Below are 20,500 nucleotides of genomic sequence, written 5' to 3' on the forward strand. Positions count from 1 at the left end.
TCTGTGTATTTGATTCTTGTTATACTTAATGAGAGGCCTGAAAAGAGTAGTAGCTGACACTGAAGTTGGAAGTAGCCCGCCTGTTCAGGCGCAGTGTTTGCTTTCTACGGATGAGCATCTCCACTAGGATATTAGCCTGTGAGGAAATGTCTGACAGAGCCCTACCGTTGCAGCATTGACGGCCTGGTTAAGGTGCGCACACTGAAGAAACGACTCGATAAGTTCAATGAGGTTGTAAGTGCACTGAAAGATGGGAAGCCGGAGGTGAACAGACAGATCAAAGATCTTGAAATTTCTATTGATGCCCTGATGGCCAAAATTAAGGTGGGTGATTTAATCCAGCTTACTTGAACTTTTTATATAATTTGCTGTTTTTTTGTTATCAGTGTTGAAATTGTGTAGGAAAGCATCCTTATTCAAAATATAAAACATCACATTAACCTTTTCTGAATATTTGAAAAAATTTCATAGTAAAAAGATAAATAAAAATGTAATTTTTATCTGTTGCTAGGCAAAATATTACCCTCAGAGAATCACTAAAATACTGAATGTTGGTAAGCTTTTGCAATCAGGATTCAGAGAGGGTTAATGCACATTCTTTGTTTTTCTTTTTCTTTTTTTAAATGCTTTTCTTCTTTCCAAAGGCAACTTTTATTCTGTAGTATTCATTTTTCTTTCTGGTGGTGCTGGGGATTGCATGCAGCACACTGAGTGTCATTGTTGAAAACGGAAAGAAAACCACCCAAAACTCCTTGATAGTGTCACGCTAAGTGTTCAGCTAGCATTTGCTGTATTTCTTCCATGGTCTCACTTTGTGTGCAGTTGCTTTGCATAGTTCTCTGCCGCAATCATTTCATGGTGTATCTCTGCTGTTATGTTACTTGACTCGTTGTGGTTAATATATTACGCTTATTAATTACATAGCTATTTTAAAAGTAGCAATTAATTTTCTTCATTTTAAAAGGAAAAGTAGGGCTATTTTGGTTTTCATTTTCAATTGCTTGATTATTAATGTGAGTGAAAATATGAAATTTTCTGTAATGTTTGTTATCATAGTTCATCTTTTTCAATGTCGTTAATTATGTGTTAGGGTTTCACAGGGTTTTTCTCAGGTAGCATTCAGAAGTTAATATATGAGAATTAGCCTTTTTTGGAAGTTTCTGTGGATGGGGCAAGTATTAGAGGTAGAAAGAGAATAGCAATCAAGAAAGGGCTGAGCATGCTAAGGTGGGCTCAGTTGAGATGAGTTTACAGCTCAGGGTGAGATGGGTTTGTGAGGTAACCACTGTCAATCAGAATCACCCCAGGAGAACCATGCAACAAGCTATATGTGCTTTCCCAACTCTCCTACTAATCGAATGCAATAAAGAAAGAAAGCAAACTTTGGTACATGAGATAGTCATTCCTTAAAAGGATTTTAAAGCTATGTTTGTATAGCTTTGTTCACAGAGTGCTACAGATATTGATGGCTTGTTTGATAAACACAGAATCTAATGATTATGTGTATAGATAGCATTTGCAGACTGTGTGAGCAGTTGACATGGTAGTGTATACCCGTAATCCTGGTGTTTGTGAGGTTCCTCACCTCCATACCTAGTTCAAGGTTACCCAGACTATCTATTTCAAGAGAAGATATGAATATGAATTTGTTGGTCAGCTTTGCTAGCTGTTTCTCTGTATCTTAGAGTATATCTTTTTTAAACTATGAAAACCCACAAAATATTGAGTTTCTCATTGTAACCACTTTACAGTGTACAGTCCGGTAATCACCCTACTGTGCACAGGAGGTAACTACGTAATGTTTGTGATTTGTCTTCTTAAGTCCACCATGATGACAAGGGAGCAGATACAGAAAGAGTATGACGCACTTGTTAAAAGCTCAGAAGAGCTTCTCAGTGCACTGCAGAAAAAGAAACAGCAGGAGGAGGAGGCAGAGAGGCTGAGGCGCATCCAAGAGGAGATGGAGAAAGAAAGGAAGAGGCGTGAGGAAGATGAACAACGTTGGCGGAAGGAGGAAGAAGAGAGGCGGATGTAAGGCATTTGCATTGTTCCCACTAGAATCTACAGGATGAAGGATGCTAGATATTCTAGAACTGTATTCCTACTTTAATCAGATGATTATGCTTTATTTATTTGTTTAATTATTTATTTATTCATTCATTCTTATTTTGTGTGTGTGTGTGTGTGTGTGAAAGCGTTTCACAGTGTAGCCCAGGCTGGCCAGGAACTCTCATCCTCCTGCTACCGTCTTCTGAGTGAGGGTTAAACTTACACACCAAGATGCCTGGTACAAATCAACCAGTTTTAGAATAAGTTTGAAAAAAAATTAAGTGCCCATTTTCTATAGTTATATGGAGTGGTTAAGTACAGGTTGAATGCTCTTAAAGTCTGAAAATTTTTATTACATTTATTTGTGTGTGTGTATGTGTGTGTGTTATTCTTTGCCATGGTGTTATGTGGAAGTCAGATAGTAACTTGTGGGAGTTGGTTCTCTCCTACCATGTGGCTTTATGGGACTGAGAGTATCAGATCTGGTGGCAGGGCCTTTACCCTCCTACCCATCTTGTTGACCCTAATGTCTGAAACTTTTTAAGTGAGCACACAAACTTGATTCATTCAATCTTGCTTGATTTTATTCTTTGGCTTTTAGAGATGGCCTTGTAGCCCTGACTGACCTAGGTTTTGTTACATAAGCATACATACATGCATAAGCATACATACATGCATAAGCATACATACATACATAAGCATACATGCACACATAAGCATACATGCATACACACATAAGCATGCATACATACATAAGCATACATGCATACATAAGCATACATGCATACATAAGCATACATACATGCATAAGCATACATGCATACATAAGCATACATACATGCATAAGCATACATACATGCATAAGCATACATGCATACATAAGCATACATGCATATATAAGCATACATGCATACATAAGCATACATGCATACATAAGCATACATGCATACACACATAAGCATGCATACATAAGCGTACATGCATACATAAGCATACATGCATACATAAGCATACATGCATACATAAGCATACATGCATACATAAGCATACATGCATACATAAACATACATGCATACATAAGCATACATACATGCATAAGCATACATGCATACATAAGCATACATACATGCATAAGCATACATGCATACATAAGCATACATACATGCATAAGCATACATGCATACATAAGCATACATGCATACATAAGCATACATGCATACATAAGCATACATGCATACACACATAAGCATACATACACACATAAGCATGCATGTATGCATAAATACAGACATACATACATATGTAAGTTGAAGCCTGCTGCCTTCCACTTTGTGGCAGTCCTCTTTCCACTGCCTCTCCATGCTGTGTTTACAGGCATTATCCACCTGCCTAGGAAGTTCCCTTTTGCTCTAAAACATATTAATTGTACATGTTACTGGATTCATTTGATACTAACATACATGTATAGTGCATTTTGAGTACCCATCCATTTTCTCTTCTTCCTATCTTTTCTCCTGGCAAACACTCTTCAGAGTCCCTGGGATCTCTATTCTGTTTTTCAAGTAGACTTCTCTCTTTTCCTCAAGTTTCACAAAAGAGAGAACACATGGTTCCTGTGTTTCTTCTGAGTCTGGCTTTTTTTCAATAACACAATGCCCTCAAGTTCTGTGTTCACTGCAGACAGACAGCATGGTTTCATTCTTCATCCATGGCTGTGCTGCTAGACTCATTCTGTATCCTAGTCATTTGTGAACTAAGTGTATCTGTACTCACGGCTATTCAGGGTGCCCTTCTATACACCAACGTCATTTCCTTGAATTGTAAACTCATCATTACCAAGTTAGTCTAGCAGGGCTTAATGCTACAGAAGATGATTTGTTGTATCTGCTCTATTGTTTAGGGGAGTTAAACTTTATGTCATTTGAACCAAATTGATAATGTGTGTGTTTCCGAGGCTAACATGGGTTCATCCTGCTGTTTCTCTGATGCTTGTTTATGTAGGGCTTGTCTATCTTCTGAAAGATTTCATAGTATGTTAAAACATCTGAAGAGTTCTCTTCCCCTTTCGTAGGAAACTTGAGATGGAAGCAAAGAGAAAAACAGGAGGAGGAGGAAAGGAAGAAGCGGGAAGATGATGAAAAGCGTATCCAGGTGTGTGCTTGTTGGGCTGCATTTCTCTCTCAATAGAATTTCTTACTCAATGAGAGAAAGTGAATTCAAAACCCTGGGTTGTCGGCTTGGATTATCACTGATTACCCCTGGGGTTAAAGGGAGAGTGAGATGGGACATTGGTGCTAGGGAAGCCATGCTAGGGTCCTGTCTACAAGCACATCATAGCATCAGTAACAGTGTCAGGCTTTGGTGTCCTGTCCGACTTCCATGAGATGAATCTCAACTTGGTCCTTTTCTTCAGTCTCTTCTCCATTTTTGTTCTGGCAGTTCTTTTAAACATGAACAATTCTGGGTCAGAAATTTTGACTGTGTGTTGGTATAAGGTGGAATCTCAGGGTTATTTTGATTTGCATTTCCCTGATCACTAAGGACTTTGAACATTTCTTTAAGTGCTTCTCATCCATCTCCTCTGTTGTGAATTCATTGTTTAGTTTCTATACCCCATTTTTTGATTGGGTTTGTTTGGGTTTTTGATGATTAGTCTTCTTGAGTTCTTATATATGTTGGATATTAGCCCTCTATCACATGTGGGGTCAGTGAAGATTTTTCCTCATCTGTAAGGTTGCCAATTTGTCCGTTGACTGTGTCCTTTGCCTTACAGAAGCTTTCCAATTTCATGAGGTCCCATTTATCAATTCTTGATCTTAGAGCCTGAGACATTGGAGTTCTGTTTAGGAAATTTCCCCCTGTGCCAATGAGTTCATGGCTCTTTCCCACTTTCTTTTCTATTAGATTCAGTGTATCTGGTTTTATGTTGAGATCCTTGATCCACTTGGACTTGAGCTTTGTGCAAGGTGATAAATATGAGTCTATTTTCATTTTTCTACATAAAGATCACCAGTTAGACCAGCACCATTTATTGAAGATGCTTTCTTTATTCCACTGTATGATTTTGGCTTCTTTGTCAAAGATTAAGCGTTCGCAAGTGTGTGGCTTTATTTCTGGGTCTTCAATTCTATGCTATTGGTCGACCTGTAAGCCTCTCTACCAATACCATGCAGATTTTTATCACCATTGCTCTATAGAACTGCTTGAAGTCAGGGATGGTGATTCCCCCAGAAGCTCTGTTATTGTTGAGAATCGTTCTTGTTACACCAAAGAAAACATAAGCATTAATCATCTCACAACAAACCCAAAAGAAGATAATCACAGACACATAATACCACCTCCAACAACAAAAGTAACAGGAGCCAACAATCACTGGTCTTTTTTTTTTTTTTTTTAAACTATTTTAAAGAAATTTATTTTTCAGATTATAATTTTATCATTTTCCACTTCCATTTCCCACCTCAAAACTCTCCCATATAATTCTTTTTTTTATTAGATATTTTATTTACACTTCAGATGCCATCCCCTTTCCCCATCCCCCCCCCTTAGAAAACCCCTATCCCATGCCCCCTTTTCCTTTTTGCATTTATACATTTTTTAAAATAATGTTAATCATAAGCGTTATAAGTTTGGAATTGTTCAATCAGAGGTGTAACCCACTGACCAACCTAGATATAACAACTATCTTTGACTGGTGGAGATACATGAATATCTGCCTCCCTGTCTCCCCCCTCTTTCTCTCTTTCATCACCTAGCTTCTCCTCTCCTTCTTCTCCTCCTCTTCTTACTCCTTTTCTTCCTCTCAGTACTCCTCCTACCTTAGCTCCTCCTACACATCACCCTTCCTGTTAAAATGAAACTTTTCTCTCAAAATACAATTAGAGCATAATTATGCCAATTTGTACCAGTGAGGTACAAAGTAGTCCTAATACCCAGTCCATCATTTTGTTGACTAACCAGCACCTCTGTCATCTATCCTAACTAAAACATTTAGTTCTGTACCTGGCTTTAGGATGAATGTCAGCTGCCGACCATCCACTCAAATCTTTTCTCTTACGGTAAATAGCTATAAGTTTTCAACCCCGTCAGAAATCCAGAATGACTGAGTTAACTATAATTGTGGGAAGCACAAAGCATAGCTTCTAAAACTTAGCCAATTTATAGAGACCTCTGAACACCTGAAAAGCCCCTATACTACCGAACGTTGGAGCATCAAATCTTCAGCCTTCTGGCCCAGAATCATCTGACAGACCTTGGTGATGCAGGATTATTAAGGACTGATTACGCTGTCTAGGCAGATATAATCAGTCGACTATTCTGCATGTGTGTCCTTTTCTGGACAGTAATTTGTCTGTAGATGGAGAGAGGCAATTCTTGCCTAGTGGCTGTTACCACACAACTGGAGTAACTCCAAGGATGCTCAATTTCTTCTTAGAATCCATGACAGGAAGCTGTCAGGAGCAGACAGGTCTCTAATCAATATGAACATTAATATATAAATATTTGTAGCATCAGTTCTATGGACTTCTGATGTTTTGAAAACCAACTATCCATGTAAGGTAACCTGGACTGTTTTCTGTTAACTCCTCTCAGCTTTTTCTAAGTAAAATATGGAAAACACCCTAACAATAAACTCAAAAATATGAATTTGCTATAGTCCCTTAACTCAGGTTAACCGTCCCAAATCAGTTAAAAAAGTTAAAAAAGGGCTGGGTCTAGGCATTGTATTCCTAAATGTGTTATACAGGCACAATGCCCATGAGTGTATCAATATTCATCTCATTTTTATATTAATAAGAGGCTCGTACCAATGAAAACCTTAAATTTGAGATCAAAGTAAATTTTGTACCATTTAAGAATTTATAACTTCATCTTGATAATAATTATACAGATTTCTACCAGTAGGTTATGGCTATGCAATAAGTCCTAGCTAATCCCCCCTGTTCCAACAAAACCACTACTTGTCCCTAGAAAGACAGACCATTATTAACCACATTAGTCCCCAAGCTCAGGGAATAGGGGCGCTGACTCTTCTTGAACTTCTTCAAGCTGATTAAGGGCGTTGAGATTTTAGAAGAGGGGTGGGGGAAAGAGTAAGTTGATAAGCCTCTGATGCTGTGTCTTCACTGAATCCAGATGGAATTCCAGGACATCAGAGGTTTGGGCAGGTCTGCTCAGTGTGCTTGATGAGTAGATACACCAAGGCTGTGTATTCTGCAATATACAATTCTCAGAACAAGTTTTAGTATCAAGAAAAAAAAATTTCCCACCCCCAGGGGGCTGACATTTTTTTTTTTTTTTTAAGATATTGGTTCTGAAGACTTTTTTTTTCCCCGCTTGTTAAAATTGGTTGTAGTATTTACGTTTCAGATTTTATCCCCTTAGCCTACTTCCTCCCACTACCCAGAAACCTATCTCATCCCCCTCCTCATGCTTCCATGAGGCAGTGACCACACCTACCCCCTCACTATCCCCTCTCTGCCCTCACATCTCCCCCCCCACTGTGTGTTCATTCATTCATTTTTCATTCATTTTTTTATGGGACCAAGAAACTCCTCTCCCACCTATGTCCGACAGGGCCATCCTCCCCTACATATACCTCTGGAGTCTTGGGTCCCTCCCTATGTGTTCCCAGGCTGGTGGTTTAGACCCTGGGGGGGGCTCTGGTTGTTTGGTATTGTTGCTTTCCACCTGGGGTCAATAACCCTTTCTGCTCCTTCAGTCCTCTCACTAAGTTCTCCATTGGGAAACCCCTGATCATATCAGTGGTTAATTGTGAACATTGTCCTCTGAGTGTTTTAGTCTTTGGCTGACCTCTAAGGAGACAGCTATATCATGTTCCTCACATTATGCACTTCCAGCCATCCACAACAGTGTTTAGCTTAGGTGGCTGTACATGGGGTGAATACCCAGGTGGAAAGGTCTCCTGATGGCCCCTCCTTCAGTTTCTGTTCCATGTTTTGTTTCCCTATTTGCTCCCTTAAGCATTTTTATTTCTCGTTCTAAGTAGAACTGAGGCATCCCCTCTTGGTCTTCCTTCTTCATGAGCTTCATGTGGTCTGTGGATTGAGTCTTCGCTAATCCAAGCTTTTGGGCTAACATCCGTGGAGATATGTTTGTGTAACTATCTTCTTTTGGGGTTTTTGGAAGATTACTTTCTTGCTTTTTTTAGGTTGTAGTTTCCCTCCTTGTGTTGGAGTTTTCCACCAATTATTCTTTGAAGTGCTGGATTTGTGTTGAGATACTGTGTAAATTTGGATTTGTCATGGAATATTTTGGTTTCTCCATCAATAATGATTGAGAGTTTTGCTGGGTATAGTAGTCTGGGCTGGCATTTGTGTTCTCTTAGGGTCTGTATGATATCGGTCCAGGATCTTCTGGCTTTTATGGTCTCTGGTGAGAAGTCTGGTGTAATTCTTATAGGTCTGCCTTTATATGTTACTTTGCCTTTTTCCCTTACTGCTTTTAGTATTTTTTCTTTGTTTTGTACATTTGATGTTTTGACTATTATATGGCGGGAAGTATTTCTTTTCTGGTCTAAACTATTTGGAGTTCTGTAAGCTTCTTGTATATTTATGGACATCTCTTTCTTTAGGTTAGGGAAGTTTTCCTCTATAATTTTGTTGAGGATATTTACTGGTCTTTTTAGTTGGGAGTCTTCCCCCTCATCTATACCTATTATCCTTAGGTTTGGCCTTCTCATTGTGTCTTGGATTTCTTGTATATTTTGGGTTAGTAGCTTTTTGTATTTTGCATTTTCTTTGACAGTTGTGTCAACGTTTTCCATGGTATCTTCTGCACATGAGATTCTCTCTTCCATCTCTTGTATTCTGTTGGTGATACTTGTGTCTATGACTCCTGATCTATTTTTTAGGTTTTCTATCTCCAGGGTATTGTCCCTTTGTGATTTCTTTATTGTTTCTACTTCCATTTTTAGATCCTGCATGGCTCTGTTTAATTCCTTTTCCCGTTTGGTTGCATTTTCTTGAAATTCCTTAAGGGATTTTTGTGTTTCCTCTTTAAGGGTTTCTATTTGTCTACCAGTGCTCTCCTTAAGTTCTTTGAGAGTGTTATTTATGTCTTTCTTAAAGCCCTCTATCATCATCATGAGAAGTGATTTTAATTCTGATTCCTGCTTTTCTGGTGTGATGGGGTGTTCAGGGCTTGCTCTGATGGGGGAGCTGGGTTCTGATGATGCCATGTAACTTTGGTTTCTGTTGCTTACATTCTTGCTCTTGCCTTTTGCCATCTGGCTAACTCTAGTGCTGTCTGTACTTGCTGTCGCTGACTGAAGCCTGTCTTTCTAGTTATCTAGCTTGTGTCTGATCTCCTAGGGGTCCAGATGTCTCTGTGATCTTTTCCAGCTGTACTGATTACAGTGGTACCTCTAGGATGCCTCAGGATATGGTGCCTCCAAGGTAGTAGTCTAGCTAGGTGTCTGCTGTTCTGGGTACAGTGTCTCCTCTAGAATATCTCAGGATATGTTGTCTGAAGCTCTGAGTTCATTTGTTCCTCTGTGGATCTGGATTGAGTGGACCTTCCAGTATGTCTCAGGTGGAATCCGGGGTCCACACAACAGCAGACCTGGCAGAGGTCTGATCTAGGCCTCAGATCTGAGAACTAGTTTCTAAGACACTGTCTAAGTTAGAGCGCCTGAGATCCCTGCTTCCTCTGGGTTCTTGGATGTTGGGGGCAGAGCTGCCACCCAAGATCTGCTCAGTGCTCTGGCCCAGACCGGAAGGAACCAGTGTTCCGGGCCGGGAGTGACTTTCTGGGTCCTTTTGGTTCCCAGTTACTCCCTGTTTAGGGCGGGCACTGCTGTCTGCTTACCTAGGATACTGCCTGAGTTCGAGTGCCTGGGATCCCTGCTTCCTCTGGGTTCTTGGAGGTTGGGGGCAGAGCTGCCACCCAAGATCTGCTCAGTGCTCTGGCCCAGACCGGAAGGAACCAGTGTTCCGGGCCGGGAGTGACTTCCTGGGTCCTTTTGGTTCCCAGTTACTCCCTGTTTAGGGCGGGCCCTGCTGTCTGCTTACCTAAGATACTGCCTGAGTTCGAGCACTTGGGATCCCTGCTTCCTCTGGGTTCTTGGATGTTGGGGGCAGAGCTGCCACCCAAGATCTGCTCATCACTGGTCTTTAATATCTCTCAACATCAATGGACTCAATTCCCCAATAAAAAGACACAGGCTACTGGATACATGAGCAGGATCTAGCATTTTGCTGCATATAAGGAACACACCTCAGTGACAAAGACATACACTACTGCATCAGAGTAAAAGGCTGGAAAAAAGTTTTACAAGCACATGGTCCTAAGAAACAAGCTGGAGTAGCCATTCTAATATCCAAATAAAATAGACTTTTAACCAAAACTTATCAAAAGAGTTGAGGTAATAATTTTAAGGACAAAGAGCTCTGGCTAGTTGTGGCTTTCTGTGTTGCAGGCTGAGGTGGAGGCGCAGCTGGCAAGACAGCGGGAGGAGGAGTCCCAGCAGCAGGCGGTCCTGGCCCAGGAGTGCAGGGACAGGGAGTTGGCCCTGCGAATCGCCCAGAATGAGTCTGAGCTCATCAGTGATGAGGCGCAGGGTGACACGGCACTCCGCAGGTACTGGGCTCTGGGTTGCACCCTGTCCTGGGCTCTCTTAAGCAGCCTGCTTGTTTCTATTTGAAAAGGACTAGGAGAGAGTCTTACATTTTAGGTTTTGACATATTTGATATAAAACCATTTAAAGTTGGATTTACTTTTATACTCAGATGAATAAAACAAATGATTTTCCATTTAGTTTTTGAGCTGTTAAAACATAAACCCCACATTTTCAGTAATGGTTGTTCTGCCAAGAGTAAAACTCAGTTTTATTTCTGAAATTACTTAGTGGCATTGCATAATGGGTAGAAATTTAGTTTCTAATTCTTGTTAATCACTGACATAGAAGTTAGTGATACACGAGTCTGTATTTTTTAATGCAAGTTTGAAGCAACACACCACATTCTTAAGACAGCGAGATGCAGTTTACCTGCCTGTGCCTCAGAATAAGAATGATTCCTTTTTAAGAAGGAAAGCCAGTCTTACTGAAATGTGTTGTCTCCTTAAATTTTGAATTATGTCTAGATAGTATGGTAGAGTTTGGAGGAGCATGGTAGTTCTTAATATTTTGCATCAAGTTTTGGAAAAGTCAATATTTATCATCTAAGAATTTTTAGAATATATAAACAGTTATTTTGATTATTTGTTTCAAAAGGCAAAACAAATTTGTGAGAGGTACATGCTTTCTATATAATGAAAGGTGAGCATAGACATGTAATTTTGGTTTTCAAAACAGTGTCTAGAGTATATTAAATTATAACCAGTAGATGGAGCTGTTTGCTTGTAAAAGGCAACGGCAATGCCATTTGAGGTTAGATTTTTATTTAGCTGCAAAGATGGCTTTTGTTCATTTGTCATCACAAGTTTTTCCAGCATGTAATTGTTTTGAAAAGCTCCGGTGTCTACACTATATATGAAAGTATACGGCACTGCAAATGACCTGGCTAGGACTGGATATACCAAAGTGCCTGTAACAATTACATAAATGATGTATGTGATAAGTACATGGCTTCTGGTGTACTAAACATCTCTGAGTTACTTTTTCAGCTTGAGTCCCTGTCCAGCAACCTCTAAGTAAGACCTTTTTGCAGCCATATAGTATGTTTTCAAATATCATCTTAATCCATTGCACTTATGATCCTTGATGCAAACTGGTAACTTCAAATTGCATGAAATTATAGGGACATTAAATTTCTGTTAACACCAAATCTCACAGCATATGAATGTCTGGATTTTCTAATCTTAATATATTTTCTCTTTAATTTTTCTTAATTCTCTTAATTTATTATTTTTCAATCCTTCCAATGATTTTACAAATACATGAAAGTCTTAATGATCTTATGTTGATTTCAGATAACTTATATTTTTAAATCAACAATTAGAACACAAATTCACACTATTGAGATTTTTGACAATTCAGGGCTGATGGTGATATTAACCACAACATATTCTTTTCACAGAACTAATGGAACAAGACCCCAAATGACACCGTATGTCATTTCTCTTTGTCTCTTTAAAGATTGATTTTTTTTGAGAAGTACTTCCTGAATTTGAGTAAATTTTACATTGCTTCATTTTCCTGAAAGATAATGAAATTACTGTTTTCCCACTTTTTTTTTTTTTTTTTTTTTTTTTTTGCCTTAGGATAGTGTTCAGTGCTCAGCTGTAGCAGCCATGACTTGCTCTCCGTTATCTGTGCTGTTGTTTCAACTTTAATAACAGCTTGTTTTGTGTTTTTTAAATTCACATCTTCATAATAGGAGTGGGATAAGCATAAGTAAAGTACTTAGTTTCCAGTGTATGTGATGATTGATTCTACTAATATGTGAAATGGGTCTCCACCTGAAGTTTACATGTAATGCTTCTTTCATTATAAGTCTCCCTACAGAGAGAGGATTTAGTAACCTTTAGTAACCCTGGGAAAATAAGAGAAGATATTATATACGTGTATGGGCTATTTAGAGATATTTATACGGCCTGAGTTTTACCAGCTTTAAGCTAGTTTTCAACTGTATTAGACTTGAGCATCAAAAGCTGGTGTTTCATGAACAGTGTGAGCATTCGAAACGAAGCATTAATTGAGGTGCTTGCACACTTGCTGTAGAAGACATGACCCAGTAATTGGATGTTTCTGCTTAAGTAGAGAATGGCTATGTGTTAACACCATAGCTGGAGATTCAGACTGATAGGAGAATGTTGTCACCCACAGGTGGCTCTCTTAAGCATTTCAGATAAAACAAAGTGTGATTACATGATGTTGGCATCTGCGTAAAGATTATGTATTAGAAAAGAAAAAATTTCCATTAAAACTATGCAAAACATGTTATTAACATGTTAAAACAATTTACATGTAAAATGTATTTGTGTCTTTGCTTCACTTGGTGTGTCTGGTAAACTTGTTGATCTTGTGAATCGGAATGACAGTTTCACTGGGTTCAAGAAATCAACACCTTTTTATTTGACTTGTGAATCGGAGGAGCTCCCGAGGACAGTTCCTGTTCAGGACACTCGTGGTGTCCAACACCTCACCAGGCACAAGGAATGGAAACTCACAGCATTATTACCTCAGCACCAACCAGAAACTTGGAAGAGTTGCTGAGTGGGCACTCTTTACTGTCCCTTCAGAGTTGTCCTTTGAGTTTGTTAAATAAACACTGCAATTAATGTGTAAGGTAAAATTGCAAGCATTGCAGGTAGCTGAGCAAAACCAGAAGATGAAAGCGCCTAGATGCAGGGACCTGATGGTAAATGACCTGGGGTAGTGTTGATGAGGGTCAGGGAGGAGAGTAACTTGGTAGAGGTTGTCTCCTGGTGCTGAATCATTAGGAGACATCTTTGTATAACCAACAGGTCAAATGATCAATAGCCTTGAAAACTTATTTGACTCATTGGGAACATGATGGAAGACACTTTGGGACAAACAGGGATGTTAATAACAGACAGGAACTTTGAGGCTGGGCAGCAATTTAAAATTTTAAAATTTATTTTAAAATTTAAAGTAGTACAATTTAAAATCGTACTATTAGAAAGTTACAAAATTCTGATAAACAGTATTAGGAGAGATTGATAGTATATTGCTGAAAAGACAATTTTACTAGATTGTATTTGCATAATTTATCTTGTGGATTTCATCTTCACTGGTGAGCTTCTACAGGGGTAGTTTCTTCTACTGTATTTGCCTGGACAGCAAATATATTTCCCAGCAACAGTGTTGTCGAATATATACAGTGAATTCAATATGTATGTAATATACATATCAATTATATATTTGAATGCAAACTCCTGCCCCTTAGTCAGAGTCTCAGCTGTTTGTAAGCACTCAGGAACTGTATCTATAGCCAACATATCCATCTTTTTAACTTGTGATTTGTGTTTTAAAAAATGATTCAAAGGGTTTGTGCTTGCTAGCGTTGAATGAATAGAACATACATGAAAATGATTAATTATGAAGGAAAAAGGAGCAAAGGACAGGGATGGATGAAATAAAAAGGTGTCAATTTCTTGAACCCAGTGAAACTGTCACTCCGCTTCACGGAGGCTGAGAAGTGACAGTCTCCCGAGTAATTAAAGAACGGGCAGCTTTTTACTTTTCAGATGTTCTGATACTTGCAAGGTCAGATTACATCAGGCATGTCATGTAACAAGTGCTTATGTTGAATTTTCTTCTTTTATTTTTAAAATCCATGCTGTGCTTTGTAACTGAGGCTCTCTGGAGTGTTTCTGAGTGTGTCAGCTTGCTTTACCACCATGACGCTTCATCGGGCTAACGTGCTAAGCATCTTTGGTGCAGAGATTCTTGTACAGCATCTATACCCTGCCAAGTTTCCTGAGTGCCTTTAAAGCATGCTATTTATACTCTGTGCATAAAAAATACCACCAAAGCATGGCCTTCATGAAATTTTATCTGAGGGTTTTACCCAGTAATAAGAGATATGCTCAGATAACTTGAAACTCAGCGACCTCACCATGTTTTATGGATAGAGTTACTGAAAAGCATGTCACTAATGGATCCTTCACAAAGTAAAATGGTTTTGGATAGGTATAATATTGATAATATTGAGATTAATTATATTTTCATATCTTTTAAGGAGCTTATGTGTTGTGCCTTATATGTAATTGTGCTGTATTACCATTTTTTTTTCTTGTAGGGAACAAATGGCCAAAGAAATGTCAGAAATTTTGAGTAGGTTAGTGCAGTGCGTTTGCAGAAATAAGTATTTATTACAAAAATCCTACTTTTAAATTCCTTTTGATGATTTGTCTGAATGGCTCACTCTCTTTTCGTGTAACTGTTCTGTATGAGAAATGCCAGCCCAACACAGAAAGAAGCCACAGTCTTCTAATCCCTGTTTCTCACTGAGGACACAGATGGTGTTTTGGATGGGAAGCTCTTCACTGGTGCTGGGTGGTGCTCTTCAGTCTCATCCTGATGGAATGAGTACTTTGAAACTCACCTGGGGGTGGGAGTGCTACCTCCAGTTTGGGGGCCACTGTGCCCAGCTGAGGGGGAAGTAGAGTAAGATGGGACCTTAAGCATGAACACAAGTTTAAAATCCACTGGTACAAGTGACTCTCCAGAGAAAACCTCTGGTAGGGCTTTTAGTTGTGAGCCTTTAGTGGGTGAGCCATGTCTCCAGCCTTAGTCCGTAGGTTTTAGAAGTAGCATTGAATCAATAATATTTTGACAATTTTAAAGTTACAACATTAATAAAAAGTGCTGCTAGTGGGTCTTAAAAACCAAATCATTTCTATTACTATTTTAATGTATTGTTTATATGATTGTCTTTATGATAAGGTCAATCAGTAGATTATTTTATTTTACTTTATTATTTTATTTTACTATTTTAATAATACAGAGATGGGGAGGGGAGAATTTACCTACATTAAGTTCATTTACTACTTCTAACTCCAAATACATTTTTTTAGCAGGCTTAGTAGTATGGTGAAGAGATAGTATTGTTACATTCACATTTTATGCAAGAATAATTTGGATTCAGTGTTATCTTTAGAACTTATCAAAGCAACACACACACACAGACAAACACACATCCTACACCACACATACAGACATATACACACCACACACCACACACATACACATACACTCTACAGATGTTTTTCATATATCTGAATATCAAACTATATGTTATGTAAATTGGATTTCTTTTTCAAAACAGAACAGAAAAACTCCTAATAATTTTTAGTGACTGTACTAGAAAACATTTTCAAAAGAGTAGGGGGAAGAGCGACTTTTTTTCCAGCTACGTTATTGATTGGCAGTTTAGAGATATAGAAAAGAGTGTTTCCATATGTATTGCAATAATGTATTGGTAAGGATGATAGATCTTGTAGACACATAGTTGGCTCTAATCAGATTTTACTCCACACACTCACTGTACATGTGTGTGTCCCATAAGGTCATTTTTATACAACTGACTATTGAGAATATTTCTGCCACATCCTACCCACGCTTTTATTGCCTTTCCCTCCTGTTACTCCTGTTCCCCTACACAGTTAAATTTCTACTCTCATACATACACATACATATACACATACATACACACACATACATACACACACATCCATCCATCCATACACACATACATACACATATACTTACACCCATACATATACACATACATACATACACATATACATACACACATACATACACACACATCCATCCATCCATACACATATACATACACATATACTTACACACATACATACATACACATATACATACACACACATACATACATACATACATACATACATACATACACACATACATACATATTTTATGTATCTGTATAAAATATAGAAGTCAAAAATAAGAGAAAATGTGATACTTATTTTTCCGAGACTGGCTTAATTTGATTATTTCTAGTTATGCATTTTCTGCAAATGCTGACATAACTTTGTTCTACTGATGGACACCTAAGTTTGCTCTGTAACTTATAGTTGACTCTTTGAGCTAAGCAGTTAGGAATGAAAAGCTATAAGCAAATCCACAGTTATGCAACTTGGTATAAATGCAGATTCAGCAGTAAAACCGATATTAACCGTAAAATGCAGAAAGGATTAAGTAGCCACTTATTACTCATCAGTCAGTATATTATGGTCCCCATGTCAAAGAGTTTTAAGTATGTAGTGTGAAATATGCCATTTTCAACCACAGTATACACATAGGCCTTTAAAAGAGTCAAAGATATCTTATTTACCTCATTTTAGGTTTAATATTGAAAACGTAATTTCTGTCACCTCAGGAAAAGGTGATATATTTTCTTTTCTTAAAATGTCTTTCTTTTGTTGAATAAATATATATATTCAATTAACATATCCTGATTATGGTTTTTCCTTCCTCTACTTCTCCCACAGTAATAAGATATAATGAAATATAATAAGATAAAGCAAAAACAAACATATCAAATAGAATAAAACAAATAAACAGAAGGAAAAGAACCCAAGAAAAGGCACATGAAGGATGATGTGTTTTCAAAGGAGCTTTTTTCAATAATGTTAGTCATATAAAGTGTCTCTGTCTGGCCATTTACTGGGTCTGCTATTCTTTCAAAATGGAAAATGGTAGAGACTACATCTCAAGTAGTTTGCCTTCATTGCCGTTTTTCAAAGAAAGGTTCTTCAGGTAGAAAATGATAGAGGTGGGTTAGGGGTTTAGTTCTTTGATACCCAAGAGGTAGGATTTTAGACCCCTCAATGTTTATTTACCACAACATCTGTGTTCCTTTTTCTTGTGTTTTGAAATCTGATGCATTTAACCTCGTTCTTTGTCACATTGGGGCTAAAATAAATCATGAAACTTGATTCTGAGTGTGTCTCATGACCAGTATATTTCTCATTTAAATATGTGAAATTTTTTATTACAGAGGCCCTGCTGTACAAGCTACCAAGGCTGCTGCTGGGACCAAGAAACATGATCTCAGTAAATGGAAATATGCAGAACTACGCGATACAATCAATACTTCTTGTGGTAAGTGTGGAGAAGATGAGAAGGGGAGGAGACCATACCAATAGCCATTAAGGTAACTACCTAGACTGGGGTGCTATGTGTGTGTGCACATGTGTGTGAATGTGCATGTGTACATAGTACCTAAACCACTGTATTTGCTATTCTTTGTTCCCTTGAAAATCAAGACATGGTTTAGTCACCAAATCAAAAGAAAGACATGTATTCCAGTTTCTTTTCTGTTGCTCTGTTGCTGTGATAAAATCCCTGACAAAAAGACTGTTAGGGGAAGAAGGGCTTATTGTAGCTCATGACTCAAGGTTACAGTCTATCATAATGGAAGACAAGGAGGCTAAAGCAACTGGTCACATCACATCCAAATTAAGAGCAGAAAGAAAAAGTGTATGCACTGTACTTACCTTCCTTTTCCACTATTACACACTTCTAGTCCAAACCCATGGTTGGCTGCGCCATCTCACCCCAATTAATACAGACCAGTCAACCTCCCACAGGTATGTCCACAGACAGGCTAGCCTGGTCTAGACAGACCAGTCAACCTCCCACAGGTATGTCCACAGACAGGCTAGCCTGGTCTAGACAGACCAGTCAACCTCCCACAGGCATGTCCACAGACAGGCTAGCCTGGTCTAGACAGACCAGTCAACCTCCCACAGGTATGTCCACAGACAGGCTAGCCTGGTCTAGACAGACCAGTCAACCTCCCACAGGTATGTCCACAGACAGACTAGCCTGGTCTAGACAGACCAGTCAACCTCCCACAGGCATGTCCACAGACAGGCTAGCCTGGTCTAGACAGTGCCTCTCTGAGACTCTTTCCAGGTGATTGTAGGTTGCCTGAGGTTGACAATTAGAGCGAACCAACACACTGCTATTATTGAATAAGATGTATTGTCCCATTTCTTACCCAGGTCACAGAAAAGGATCAAATACTCATAACTCAGGTTGTATTAATGAGTGGCTCTTTTAATGCTAATCATTATGGTTAAATACTTGAATATCTGAATCTTTTCTTCTGTGAATCCAGAGTAATAAATAGCAATGTAACCAAATTTTAAATTGTTCCCCTCCAGCCGAACAGCTGCGTGAAGCACAACACCCGAGTCTCACACATAGTTAGGCCCTTGTATAAAGCACAGTGCTTAATGTTCAGAATACTGTCTACTAATAGAAGCATCCTAGCTGGACAGAGCTCTTTCTCTGTTCTTCCTCACTGAATCCAGTGTATTATAAATGTGAAAATGTCATACATTTACCTCTTGCTTGTGTTTGAGCACATTAATTGTCTTATTTATTTTTTTTAAACCTTTCTGATTCAATTTCTTCATGTATAAAGTACCTGTTTATTCTGGAGTTCTTGAGTAACCAACACTCTAGGGTAGTTATCTGTGAGTAATAAACTGTACATGGTAAAGGCCTTGAAGTGCGTATCTCATCTTTCTATTTTGTCCTACAAACTAAAACCCAACAACGCTTTTTGCATACCCTGTTTATGCCATCAAATACTTATGTCAGATGAATAATTTAGAATGTGAATTTTTTTTCTGTGTAATCAATAGACATTGAGCTCCTGGCAGCATGCAGAGAAGAGTTTCACAGGAGACTGAAAGTGTATCATGCTTGGAAATCCAAGAACAAGAAGAGAAATACTGAAACAGAGCAGCGTGCACCCAAGTCTGTTACTGATTATGGTAAAAACAGATCTGTACTTTTCACTGTTCTACGTTTAGTACGTATAAATCCATGGAGCTAGAAGTAAGTTTGTTTGAGTAAAATAGTGAACTTAAAGTTCTCTTATTGTGATCTAATGAACAAGATACAATCATCATTATCTGTCATATATAGCATTCCCTATGGAATAGATCTTTAAAGTCATGTGTCAAGATACATTGAATTTACTTGTTATAACCAAGTCTAAAGGTAAGAATCTTTTTGTCTGTGTTGACAAAGTTGTCCAATACGAAGTGCATAGTTACACACACACACACACACACACACACACACATTATATGAGGACGGCTGGCCTATATTGGGTCCAGTGCTTGCCTGGAATGTGCTTTTTTCAGCATCTCAAAAAGTCCAAACTCAAACAAAAAGGGTTACATGTAAAAATGTAAAGGTTCCTGTGATTGGTTCACTCTGTATGCTCATGAGCTTATGTATGAACATTAGTATTTTTTATAGAGCTAAAAAGCATCTTATTTTTATTTTCTAAAATTTTCCTTATTTTGAAATTTAATCCAGCTCAGTTTTTAGAATAGTTCCCCAAATAACCAAATATACTTATATTTTTAATATGTATCCCTTCTGGTATACTCTGGAATGGGATCATAGCCTAGAAAAAGAAAGGGTTTGGTTCTTGTGTCCTTCATCACCATGTCAATTGTCCTATTTAAAAAGGTTCACTGCAAATTTTACTTTATAATACTGTTGAGTTTTGCCTAGATGTAGAAACCAGGAAGTGGGACAGGGCAAACTCGTTGGAGCAGACTGTCACCTTGGCTCAGATGGCGTGCAATATGAGCTAGATTTTCAATCTTTTGAAAAGATTTATTTTTAACTTGTGTATGTGTATTTTGCTTGGATGTATCTCTGCAATACATGTGTGCAGGCCAGAGAAAGGCACTGGATCCCCTGGAACTGGTGTTACAGATGGTTATTAGCTGCTCTGCGTGAGGTGGACCTTGAACCTGGGTCTGCTGAAAGATCAGCAGGTGCTCATAACTGTTGAACAGTCTCTTCAGATCCAGCTCTTTAAAGTTTAAAGCAGCAACTGGAATTTCATTAGATTCTTTGGTACTTTTATATCATCATAATTTTTCTTAATTCAGATTAGCATCAAGGTGATAAGCAGGTGTCATATGTTCTCAACACATGGGCATG

The 20,500-nt window shown here is 38.4% G+C and overlaps 1 protein-coding gene across 1 annotated transcript in view; it reads left to right on the forward strand.

The window, feature by feature from the left end:
• Myo6 (myosin VI) overlaps positions 1 to 20,500 on the forward strand; it is a 122,800-nt gene that overhangs the window by 94,712 nt on the left and 7,588 nt on the right. The window contains 10 exon segments of the mRNA XM_076918064.1: positions 136 to 324; positions 1,823 to 2,031; positions 4,121 to 4,145; positions 4,147 to 4,200; positions 10,490 to 10,650; positions 11,677 to 11,703; positions 12,090 to 12,119; positions 14,778 to 14,816; positions 17,520 to 17,623; positions 19,177 to 19,308. Coding sequence (XP_076774179.1) covers positions 136 to 324; positions 1,823 to 2,031; positions 4,121 to 4,145; positions 4,147 to 4,200; positions 10,490 to 10,650; positions 11,677 to 11,703; positions 12,090 to 12,119; positions 14,778 to 14,816; positions 17,520 to 17,623; positions 19,177 to 19,308 — 970 coding nt within the window.

Source organism: Arvicanthis niloticus, chromosome 21 (genome assembly GCF_011762505.2).
Source record: "Arvicanthis niloticus isolate mArvNil1 chromosome 21, mArvNil1.pat.X, whole genome shotgun sequence".
Classification (NCBI taxonomy): domain Eukaryota; kingdom Metazoa; phylum Chordata; class Mammalia; order Rodentia; family Muridae; genus Arvicanthis; species Arvicanthis niloticus.